The 12120-nt window shown below is 34.6% G+C and overlaps 2 protein-coding genes across 2 annotated transcripts; both read left to right on the forward strand.

Annotated features, from left to right (window-relative positions):
* Positions 1 to 355: 355 nt before the first annotated feature.
* Positions 356 to 4198, forward strand: LOC134649699 (juvenile hormone acid O-methyltransferase-like). The gene is made up of 4 exons (XM_063504527.1): positions 356 to 738; positions 1838 to 2018; positions 2996 to 3107; positions 4061 to 4198. Exons 1-4 carry the CDS (start codon positions 383 to 385, stop codon positions 4192 to 4194), a joined length of 783 nt encoding a protein of 260 aa, XP_063360597.1. The 5' UTR covers positions 356 to 382; the 3' UTR covers positions 4195 to 4198.
* Positions 4199 to 7065: 2867 nt separating this feature from the next.
* On the forward strand, positions 7066 to 9936 carry LOC134649700 (juvenile hormone acid O-methyltransferase-like). Its single transcript, XM_063504528.1, has 4 exons — positions 7066 to 7431; positions 7763 to 7976; positions 8754 to 8865; positions 9803 to 9936. Exons 1-4 carry the CDS (start codon positions 7076 to 7078, stop codon positions 9934 to 9936), a joined length of 816 nt encoding a protein of 271 aa, XP_063360598.1. The 5' UTR covers positions 7066 to 7075.
* The last annotated feature ends 2184 nt before the right edge of the window (positions 9937 to 12120 follow it).

The raw sequence follows: 12120 nt of genomic DNA on the forward strand, positions 1-12120 counted from the left end.
TACCGGATGTGAGTGGCGTGGCGCTAGAAATCTAGATGTAATTAGCTGTAGATGTAATTGTCATTGAATTTCTTAGATAAGTGTTTCAAGTTCGAATATTTATAGGATGATTCACATTTTACACTGCTAAAGAACTATTAATACTTTATAAATACAAGAGAAACATCAGTGTGTTTTGGGCTGCCGCGGCGATTTAGGGCCACTTGCACCATTCACTAACCCGGGGTTAACCGGTTAAACCTCGAGTTACCAAGGTTACTAGTACAATTTGACACTGGCTTAACGGTTTAACTGGTTAACTCCAGGTTAGTGGGTTGGTGCAAGTGGGGCTTAATTAAGTAAATCAGTTTAATTAGTACACACCTCCTATAAAAACGCAACCATGCAGGATCCAAAAGCATATCAACACGTCAACAATATGCAAAGCAGAGATCTTGAAGTCATATTAAAAGAAAATTCATTCGAATGGAAACAGAAAGACGCTAGAATCATGGACGTCGGTTGCGGCGATGGAAGCGCCACTATGGGTATATGGAAAAAGCATATTTCGGAGAGTTTTATGATCATAGTGGGAAGTGACAAAAGTCAGGCATGTGTAAACTTTGCAAAGAAGAACTACGAGGGTGAAAAAGTCAAATTTATTACGCTTGATATAGAAGGGCAGATACCCGATGATCTGAAAGGATGCTTTGACCACGTGGTCTCAAACTACGTGTTTCATTGGGTACAACGGCAAGAGTAAGTTTGTATAAAATAAATTATTTTATCTATTTGTTCCAAAGGCACTTAAGTTTACCTTCTTTAAATTTTAGTTTTTTATTTTTAGTTTTAGGTACTATTAAGTTAGTTTTAGTTACGTGATATGTAATTATAATTATTAATTGTAAAAAAAATGTAAAAACTATCTTAGAAATGCCATTAATGTCTTTTTTCTACTCCCGTACTTTTATTTGTCATTTAAAGGGTCGTGCACACATCTCTAAAACCCTATCTTAAAGTTGTCAAGACAAGTCTTTAGTCTATTCCCTAAAAAAGCATTTGTGCATACACGCAGTATATTTTTGGCTCTTTTACGATACTTTGTGTAATGGCCACTTAAAAAATACATTGTTGCCAACCTTATAGTCATAACACACTGTCGCACCGCAACGCGACCTTGGTTCGTCGCACCCATAAGTGAGAGCGAGAAAGAAATATAACTTTCTCGCTCTCGCTTATGGGTGTGAATGTCAAATCTGACAAATAAGTGAACCATAGACATGTTTTCTTTTAATTTCATTCATTCTTTTCCCGCTCGTACCCTCCATTCTTTGCTACTTCTTGAATATTGTGAATCTTGAATATGAATACTATTGTGCCTGTCGAGTGAAAACTTAACTTTTGTGTTAAAAAACAGTGTGTCTTTCAAGTTAAAATGGATGGAGACAAAAACTTAGTGTCTACGCCTGAAGAAATATCAGTTATAGCACAAGCATCACTAAAAACAGGTAGATACCGTAGGTAGAAGTCCACTAGATGACATGAAAAATATTTGTTAAATTTACAATTTTATTTCAAAGTGTTTGGTCGTAGAAAAAGTATTGTATGCAACGTTGTTTAACTGAGTCAAAAAATACTCGTGGTGTCTTTATTAACAATTTTCGGCTTCGCCTCAAATTGTTACTCACGCCACTCGCCTTTTTTGACCCCTCTTAAACAACAGTTGCATAAAATACTATTAAAATTCCAACCATAATAATTTTAAGAAACTACTCTTTAAGTCTTAATTAACTAAAAACTTAAACATAATTTATTATGTGGTTTCATATGTAATTAAATGAAGTTTCTTTTTTTACAGAAAAGGCTTCTCAAATATATACGACATGCTGGCAAAAGAAGGCAAATGCCTGCTAATATTCCTCGGCAATTGCAACTGTTACGAAAATTATCGCACACTTTCGCGCACTACAAAATGGAATTCCTATCTTAAAGATGTCAAGACCAAGCTATTGTCTCCATATCATGATTCTCAGGCAAGTACCTACTTCTAACAGCAACATACAGTATACCTAATCGTTAGTGGCTATACCTCTTTTAAATAAATTTTACTAACGGGCAGTCAGTCGCGTGAATGATTGTCCCTATGACAGTTTGTTTCGACTTAAGTATCTTTTGATTGAACTTAATTGAAAAAAGCGGCCAAGTGCGAGTCGGACTCGCCCATGAAGGGTTCCGTATTTAGGCGATTTATGACGTATAAAAAAAAACTACTTACTAGATCTCGTTCAAACCAATTTTCGGTGGAAGTTTACATGGTAATGTAAATCATATATTTTTTTTAGTTTTATCATTCTCTTATTTTAGAAGTTACAGGTGGGGGGGACACACATTTTACCACTTTGGAAGTGTCTCTCGCGCAAACTATTCAGTTTAGAAAAAAATTATATTAGAAACCTCAATATCATTTTTGAAGACCTATCCATAGATACCCCACACGTATGGGTTTGATGAAAAAAATTTTTTGAGTTTCAGTTCGAACCCCAAAAATTTATTGTTTTTTTTTTCTATTTTTGTGTGAAAATCTTAATGCGGTTCACAGAATACATCTACTTACCAAGTTTCAACAGTATAGTTCTTATAGTTTCGGAGAAAAGTGGCTGTGACATACGGACGGACAGACAGACGGACAGACGGACAGACAGACAGACAGACATGACGAATCTATAAGGGTTCCGTTTTTTGCCATTTGGCTACGGAACCCTAAAAAAAATGAGAAATAAATATATTCTTTCCATATATTTTCATACTTCTTCTGACTTTTGAGTCCAATTGACACATTAAACAACCTCAACTCGCCAAAAAAATATTATACTTGTATCTAGGTACAAGGTACAAGTACAATACAAGTACCTACCTATAATATTTTTACCTACTCCATACCTACTACATAATTATATTACCTACTAAATTATTTTGGGAAAGTACATAATATAAGTTTCACAATTGTTATTTCTAGGATCCACAAATCGAAATTAGAAGTTTGATGAGGAAAATTGGTTTCCGAGATATTAATATACAAGTGCAAAATCTTTCGTTTGATTTTGAACGCGGTATAGACGAATTCAGAGGTAAGTTTTGTTCAGTCATTGCATTAAATAGATACTGTATTTAAGAGCCCATCAACGTGCACACTAGCGCCACTGCTAAATAATCGTGATTATTTAAATTTAACGAAAAATATTTAAAATAATTGATGTATTCAAGAGGTACTTTAATACAAGATACAGTACGTAGCGGCACCCGTTTTTTAAATATCTTTCGTTAAATTGAAATAATCACGATTATTTAGCAGTGGCGCTAGTGTGCACGTTGATGGGCTCTTAAAGAATCAGCTTAGGTGCCTTGAAATCCATGTATTCGCTGTCAATAACAAAAACAAATGTAGAGGCCCGGGGATTCCCGTAAAGGCATTTATTTGTGTGATGAACATAAATATTTGTGTCTGAGTCACGTGTGTTTTCTATGTATATAAGTATGTATTTATCTATATACATAAGTATGTATATATCGTCACTTAGCACCCATAGTACAAGCTTTGCTTAGTTTGAGGCTAGGTTGATCTGTGTAAGATGTCCCCTAATATTTTATTTATTTTTTCTTTTATTAATTTTTCTTCTTAGGTTAGGATTTTTACAATATGCCTATAAAATTAAAATATATAAACACTTACAAAACAATACAAAAAATATGTAAACACATTATACATTATATAAAAGGTAACCTATTGTGCCGCCAGCAGCGGGGCAGGGCCTAAGCTGCCGGTGGTCAGAGCCGCAGAGTGAGGAATCGACGTGCCATACACGCCGTGTCCAAAATTACCGCCTTCTGCATCTGACCCTTGATCCAACCACCCAGCGAGTCTCTAGGTGTTGGTCGAGCGAGACTCTTCTCTATGAGACCGTTTATTTATTATTATTTATTTATTTTATTGATAAATCTATTAAGTATTAGAGCATAATTACTGGCGAATAGTTGCATATTTTTGGTAAATGTTTTAGTCAATAAATTCTTGCTGTTGCAGACTTAATGAAATGCCTGAATCCCTTCGATGGTCTGGAAGAGAAATGGGAAGATTTCATGGACGAATATGTTCAACTGGACCCAAATGCGGGTACGATCATATATCAGCTGTTGGTTGTTTCTGGTACAAAATGAATAGTATTAAACCACTTTTAGTAGGTGCAACCTACATTATTAAGAATAAGAATAAGAAACCATTTATTGCAACACAAAAAGCATACAGATTACAAAACATTCATTTTCGGCCTACGGAAGTACGATCATGTGTCTTACTATCGTCAAAAACTCAATTGGCTTCCAATCCGCCGCCGTAGAGATCTTCACACTCTTTCTCTTCTCTTTAATGTTCTTTTTACACCTTCTTCTCCTTTTTACCTCTCTCAAAAATTTCAATTTCTGGCTGAAGGCAGTGGCCACCGTCTGCGTTCGAGCGCGAATTTATCACTTGCCATCCCTTCTCACAAATCTCGAGGATACAACAAGTCCTTCGCAGTGCGTCCAGTGAAGCTGTGGAATGAGCTGCCTGTTTCGCTCAGGCAGGCACAATCGGTTGCGTCGTTCAAGGAGAGGTTAAAGAAGCTATGGCTATCTGATCTGACTGATTAATTTGTCTATATTTCTATTCTATAGTTGCTTTATATCTTTCTAATTCTTTCCAATGTTTAGTGTATTTTCCCCATTCCTTTTTGTGTAATATATGTATGTTTATCCTATACATTTTGTATGTATTTATATCCTTTATCTTTCTGGTACCTTGTTGTACATTTTGCTGCATTTGTCACCCTCTTTTCACTTTCTCCTCTCATCTACTCAAAGGTTAACTGGAAGAGATCCCTCAAAGGGATAAGTTCGCCTTTGTACTTCTTACTAATTGTATGTTATTTTTAATATGTCTTTTTGTACAATAAAGAGTTTACTACTACTACTACTAAAACATAAAGGGATTGAAAAAATAAGAATAATTGTGCGGCAAAAGGAACGGGCTCAGCATACGCTGCGTCATCAGTCATTTCATTACAAATTGCCTGCGCAGCGCTGATTTTCAGTTCGTCCCCTTCACTGAACCACAAGTTAAGGTTAAGTTAAGGTAAGTTAAGTTTGTTAAGTTTAATAATGTGTTTATATTAATATATGACGTTATTGAACCTACCGATTTAAAAACAAAATAAAAAAGGTTTATTTGCCAAAAAGTCTACAAGTTTTTTTAATTTATGACCGCCACAATAGGCTAGACCTGTCTCGTGGTCTCAGAGACCGCAGGTAGGTGGATGTGTTATTTTTAATGTCATATATATAGTCTATTAGTTTGACATGTTTCTTGTATTTTCTAGTTAATAATGTTGCCAAGGTTGTTGGTGGCCGAGTGGATATGACGTCCGACTTTCAATCCGGAGGTCGCGGGTTCAAATTCTGGCTCGTATCAATAAGTTTTCGGAACTTATGTACGAAATATCATTTGATATTTACCACTAGCTGTTTGGTGAAGGAAGACATCATGAGGAAACCTGCATACATCTGGGAAGAAATTCAAAGGTGTATGTGAAGTCCCCAATCCGCATTGGGCTAGAGTGGGGACTATAGCCCAAGCCCTCTCGCACATGAGAGGAGGCCTGTGCCCAGCAGTGGGACGTATATCTCAAATTATTAATTATTAATGTAGCTAAATTTTAGTAAACAATCGTAACGTGGTTAGAAAAAGTGTCGTCTGATAAAAATGATTAGTTGAATGATGAACGCATCGACGTAGGTTTTATAATAATAACAGATTTCTATACAAAAAGGATAGTTTAATAGCTGTGTTGATTATTCGATTTTAATATTTTACAATGAAAAGCTTTATATAACATTCCTAAATGTTGAGATCTTATGTCCGTAGGATATCTCATTTTTTACAAGTTTCTTAATATCTTAAGTTATACTGTTGAACATTTTTGTATTATTATTCGTTATTATATCCCTCAAACTGTATACAATATGGTACTTATTATTTTAAAATATCTTTTAATTACATCAAAATAAAGATTTCAGGTCCCATAACATGTAGTGGTCTCTGAGACCTTGGGTAGGTAGTTGTGTGATAATAATAGGACGTAGGTAGTTAAGAGTTAAAAGGTATTTAACCTTAGGTGTGGGATATATCTAAACGAAATTAAATAAGTTTTGGCTAAGAGTCTTGGCTTTATTTGATGGTACGATTATTCGTTTGATAATGATAATAATATTTCATTGCAAAAAAAATTACAACGAGGAAATAATCTTAGAACATTATTACGGCCGATAAAATGATAAATAAATTATTCAAGTTGACGTCACTTATATCTGTAGAACCTAGCTCAACGACAATTTAGTTATTTAGCTAAGTAATAATCATCTTAGCTATTATCAATGTCAATTATTCCTCTTATCAATTTAACATTTGATTAAATTTTAAAACAATAATGTGAATTGACGTGTAAAATTTGCAAAATTTTATCAATAAATATATCATTAAGTATCTTATATTATTAACATTCAAGGCGCTAGTTATCAAATAAAAATTTAATGTTATGGTATTACACTGAAATATTATTGATCTTCGTTCATACCTTCGGGCACTTAGCTATTAGAAATGAGGTACTTACATGGTGGGAAAACTAAAGCAATAACAATGCTCAGTATGAAAATTAAACCGTGCACTTTTATGGGCTCACACGCAGCTTGAAGCTAAAGTATACATATAAAGTGCTAGTGCAGCACATTGATTATCAAATTGAATATGGATTAGATTCAGGCAAAATGAATTTACCTGATGTGGGTGGCGGTAGAAATCTAGATAGCTGACGTGATGGGATGTCATTGAATTCCTTAGATAAGTGTTTCAAGTTCGAATATTACAGGTTCATTGACATTTAACACTGCTATAAAACTATGAATATTTGGTAAATACTGGACGAACATCAGTCCGTTTTGAGCTGCCGCGGCGATTTAATTAAGTAAATCAGTATAATTAGTACACACCTCCTATAACAAAGCAACAATGCAGGATCCAAAAGCATATCAACACGTCAACAATACGCAAAGCAGAGATCTAGAAGTCGTATTAAAAGAACATCCATTCGAATGGAAACAGAAAGACGCTAGAATCATGGACGTCGGTTGCGGCGATGGAAGCGCCACTATGGGTATATGGAAAAAACATATTCCGGAGAGTTTTATGACCATAGTCGGAAGTGACAAAAGTCAGGCATGTGTAAACTTTGCGAAAAAAAACTACGAGAGTGAAAAAGTTAAATTTATTACGCTTGATATAGAAGAGCAGATACCCGATGATCTGAAAGGATGCTTTAACCACGTGGTCTCAAACTACGTGTTTCATTGGGTACAACGGCAAGAGTAAGTTTGTATAAAATAAATTATTTTATCTATTTAAGTTCCAAAGGCACTTAAGTATCTTAGGTAAGTACCTTCTTTAAATTTTAGTTTTTTGTTTCTAGTTTTACCTAGGTACTATTAAGTTATTTTTAGTTACGTAATATGTAATTATAATTATGAATTGCAAAAAAATGTTAAAACTATCTTAGAAATGCCATTAATGTCTTTTAAAATACTAACCATAATAATTTTAAGAAACTACTCTTTAAGTCTTAATTAAGTTACTAAAAACTTAAACATAATTTTATTATATGTTTTCATATGCAATTAAATGAAGTTGCTTTTTTTACAGAAAAGCCTTCTCAAATATATACGACATGCTCGCAAAAGACGGCAATTGCCTGTTAATATTCCTCGGCAATTGCAACTGTTATGAAAATTATCGCACACTTTCGCGCACTACAAAATGGCATTCCTATCTTAAAGATGTCAAGACCAAGTTCATATCTCCATATCATGATTCTCAGGCAAGTACCAGCAACATACAGTTCCCAAATCACGCTCACGCTACCTAATTGTTAGTGGCTTTACCTCTTTTCAATAAATTTTACTAACAGTCAGTTATAGTGATGGGTAGGACATCAATTTAAAATGAGTTTGTATGAGTACCTCATTTTATAAAATGAGGTGTTACAATGTCTTACTTCAAATGAGGTGAGGTACTAGCATATTTTCAGCGTCGACTATTCCATTAATTCCAACGGCGACAAAAATATTTAATGTATATACATATTTATGTATTCATCACTTCCTTTATAAATAAATAAATAGTAACATTTAATTGGAGTGCAATTCTGGAGGTTAAGAATAGAACTTTTAGGAGAAAGATAATTTTAGAATCAAGTAAAATGAATAGAGGAGTGAAGTAAGACATTTTTGCGGTACGAAGTACTGCGACAAATTAACAAAATGAGTGGTACAAATGAGGTGCCTCACGAGTGAGCGACTCAACACTAGTCAGTTAACTGTCGCGTGAATGATGGTCCCTATGACAGTTTGTTTCGAGTATCTTTTGATTGAACTTAATTGAAAAAATTTAGAAATAAATTTTTTTTCATATATTTTCATACTTAAGTGATACATTTCTAAATACTTAAATTCATGTGCTAACACTTCGTCTGACTTTTGAGTCCAAATGACACATTCAATAATCTTAACTCGCCAAAAAAAATATTATACTTGTATCTAGGTAGATACAAGTATAATATTTTTACCTCCTCCATACCTACTACAAATTATTTTTGGAAAGTACATAATATAAGTTTCACAATTGTTTTTTCTAGGATCCACAAACCGAAATTAGAAGTTTGATGAGGAAAATTGGTTTCCGAGATATTAATATACAAGTGAAAAATCTTTCGTTTGATTTTGAACGCGGTATAGACGAATTCAGAGGTAATTAAGTTTTGTTCAGTAATTGCATTAGATACTGTATTTAAAGAATCAGCTTAGGTGCCTTCAAATCCATGTATTCGCTGTCAATAATAAAAACAACTGTAGAGGCCCGGCGATTCCCGTAAAGGCATTTATTTGTGTGATGAACACGTGTGTCTGAGTCACGTGTGTTTTCTATGTATATAAGTATGTAATACATAATTATGAATATCGTCACCTATCACCCATAGTACAAGCTTTGCTTAGTTTGAGGCTAACGCTACGGCTTACGTAGGCGAACAACGCGCGAACGCAGCGCGGCGCGGCGGCGGCGCGGCGCTGCGTGGCGCGGCGAGGATGAAACATACCGTTGATACGTATAGGTCCTAATCGTACGTGAGCGATTCAGACTTTCAGACGCGAAGCGGCGCGGCGGCCGCGCCGCGTTCGCGCGTTGTTCGCCTACGTAAGCCGTAGCGTAATTGGCTGATCTGTGTAAGATGTCCCCTAATATTTTATTTATTTTTTATTTTATTTATTTTTCCCTTAGGTTAGGATTTTTACAATATGCCTATAAAATTAAAATATAAAAACACTTACAAAACAATATAAAAAAAATATATAAGATATATATTATAAGAAACCTAACCTAGGTCAGCAGCAGGGCAGGGCCTAAGCTGCCGGTGGTCAGAGCCGCAGAGTGAGGAACCGACGTACTATATTATACGCGCCGTGTCCAAAATTACCGCCTTCTGCATCTGACCCATCTGACCCTTGATCCAACCACCCATCGAGTCTCTCTAGGTGTTGGTCGAGACTCTTCGCTATGAGATCGTTTATTTATTATTATTGATTTATTTTATTGATAAATCCATTAAGTACTAGAGCATAAGTAGCATAATCACTGGCAAAAAGTTGCATATGTTTGGTTTGGTTTTTGTAATTCTTGCTGTTCCAGACTTGATGAAATGCCTAAATCCCTTCGATGGACTGGAGGAGAAATGGGAAGATTTCATGGACGAATATGTTCAACTGGACCCAAATGCGGGTACGATCATATATCAGCTGTTGGTTGTTTCTGGGACAAAATAAATAGTATTAATCCACTTTAAGTCGGTGCAACCTACATTATTGTTAAGTTTGATGATGTGTTTATATTTATATATGACGTTATTGAACCTACCTACCTATTTAAAAACAAAGTAAAATATGTTTATTTGCCAAAAAGTCTACAAGATTTTTTACTTATGACCGCCACACTAGGCTAGACCTGTCTCGTGGTCTCAGAGACCGCAAGTAGGTGGTTGTATTATTTTTAATGTCTTATAGTCATTATTAGTTTGACATGTTTCTTGTTTTTTCTAGTGAATAATGTTGCCAAATTTTAGTAAACAATTGTAACGTGGATAGAAAAAGTGTCGTCTGATAATAATGATTAGTTGAATGATGAACGCATCGACGTAGGTTCAGACCTTGCTCTGCAATGTATGGCTATTTTATTGAGAAAAATGGTTATATTAAAGGGCTGCAATTTTATAATAATAACAGATTTCTATACAAAAAAGATAGTGTAATAGCTGTGTTGATTATTCGATTTTAATATTTTTTCTACTCCCGTACTTTTATTTGTCATTTAAAGGGTCGTGCACACACATTTAAACTCCTATCTTATAGTTGTCAAGACAAGTCTTTAGTCTATTCCCCAAAAAAGTATTTGTGCATACACGCAGTATCTTTTTGGCACTTTTACGATACTTCGTGTAATCACCACTTAAAAAATATTGTATGAAATACATTGTTGCCAACCTAATTTTAACTGTCATCTCTGACAGATGAGTGAACCATAGACATGTTTTTTTATTTAATAATTCTTTTCCAGCCCGTATCCTCCATTCTTTGCTACTTGAATGAAAAATATTTGTTAAATTTACAATTTTATTTTAAAGTAAGTGCTTGGTCGTAGAAAAAGTATTGTTACCGACGCCCGGTAACACAAATACTTAATTTTGGCGGATTCTATTTATATAATATCTTCAATATCCTTTCTCAAATTAAAAGCTCTGTTTTTCCACATTGACATGTTTATTTATTCTATCACCAAGGCAACGTCAAACATAGGTGAGGCGTAAAAAAGGTAAGTAGTGTAGGTCTTGAGAAGGAGTCCGCAACAAGTATCGTATGCAACGTTGTTTAACTGAGTCAAAAAATACTCGTGGCGTCTTTATTAACAATTTTCGGCTTCGCCTCAAATTGTAACTTGACCCCTAGGAATCTATTGATACTGGATAGGAATGGAATCCATTGGCATACAAAAATAGCATGTGAAAAATAAAAGTTTTCATTTTCATACAAATTGTATGGGAAATGTTTTCCTCGATTTGTAGCTTTCTAGCCGGAATTTTTTTTTGGTTCCATACAAGCTTTTGATCCTCAATAGGAATGGGATCGATATTGGCATCAAAAAAAAAGTTTGTCAAAAATCACCCTTTTCTCGCACCCTGTATGTTTTTTCCAAAATCTGTAAAAGCCAATCTTCATTAATTTGAAATCGAGGGAAGCTCTTCTAAGACCGTTTTCTCGTAGCAGCACGGGATCTGGTAGCGGCCCTCACTGACCCAAAAAGAAAATCCACCCTGTATTTTGTTAGCGTTGCGTTGTAGAGGTCAAATTTAATTCTTCGAGTTATAGAGGTAAAATATGAACTGAATAGTCGTGAAGGGGCTCGTTGGTTACTTCGTCTTAATGAGGTTAAATATTTTGAGTTATGGAGGTTTTGCGCTCTGAATTTACGGTTAGGTTAAAAAATACCTAAGTTTGACTTATCTGCAATATAAAGTTAAGTGCTGAATATCGGAACAATCACACCACACAGCACAGTATCAAACAAATAAAATAACTAGTTTAAATGCAGCAGAGTACTCGTCGTATCACCCGAGCGCGAGACCGTCCGCCCGCTCACGCTCAGTCACAATTCACGTTACCGCGCGGTATATTAATTTATATTATAAAATTTCTTTAACGAATTGTATAAAACTACATATTTTTGGAATCTGCATGACTATATTTTTTTAATATGATGTTGTACATATATTTTAAAGTATTGTGTGCTGAAACAAAACATATTAGCTGGCGTTGGGAGATTTTTTCATATACCTTGCAAAATTTATATGAAAAGGTGTATTTTTTGTACTAAAAATGAAAGCTACATATTTGATTTATCAGGAAATGACACCAAACTCGAGGTGGTAGGTAAATAGAAGCCAATATGATTATTTA

Source organism: Cydia amplana, chromosome 7, assembly GCF_948474715.1.
Source record: "Cydia amplana chromosome 7, ilCydAmpl1.1, whole genome shotgun sequence".
Lineage (NCBI taxonomy): Eukaryota > Metazoa > Arthropoda > Insecta > Lepidoptera > Tortricidae > Cydia > Cydia amplana.

Coding starts and splice junctions, on each gene's coding strand:
- LOC134649699 (XM_063504527.1), top strand. CDS start 383: ATGCAGGATCCAAAAGCATATCAACACGTCAACAATATGCAAAGCAGA. Junction 739..1,837: donor CATTGGGTACAACGGCAAGA/GTAAGTTTGTAT, acceptor CTTTTTTTACAG/AAAAGGCTTCTCAAATATAT. Junction 3,108..4,060: donor CGGTATAGACGAATTCAGAG/GTAAGTTTTGTT, acceptor TTGCTGTTGCAG/ACTTAATGAAATGCCTGAAT.
- LOC134649700 (XM_063504528.1), top strand. CDS start 7,076: ATGCAGGATCCAAAAGCATATCAACACGTCAACAATACGCAAAGCAGA. Junction 7,432..7,762: donor CATTGGGTACAACGGCAAGA/GTAAGTTTGTAT, acceptor CTTTTTTTACAG/AAAAGCCTTCTCAAATATAT. Junction 7,977..8,753: donor AGTTCCCAAATCACGCTCAC/GCTACCTAATTG, acceptor TGTTTTTTCTAG/GATCCACAAACCGAAATTAG.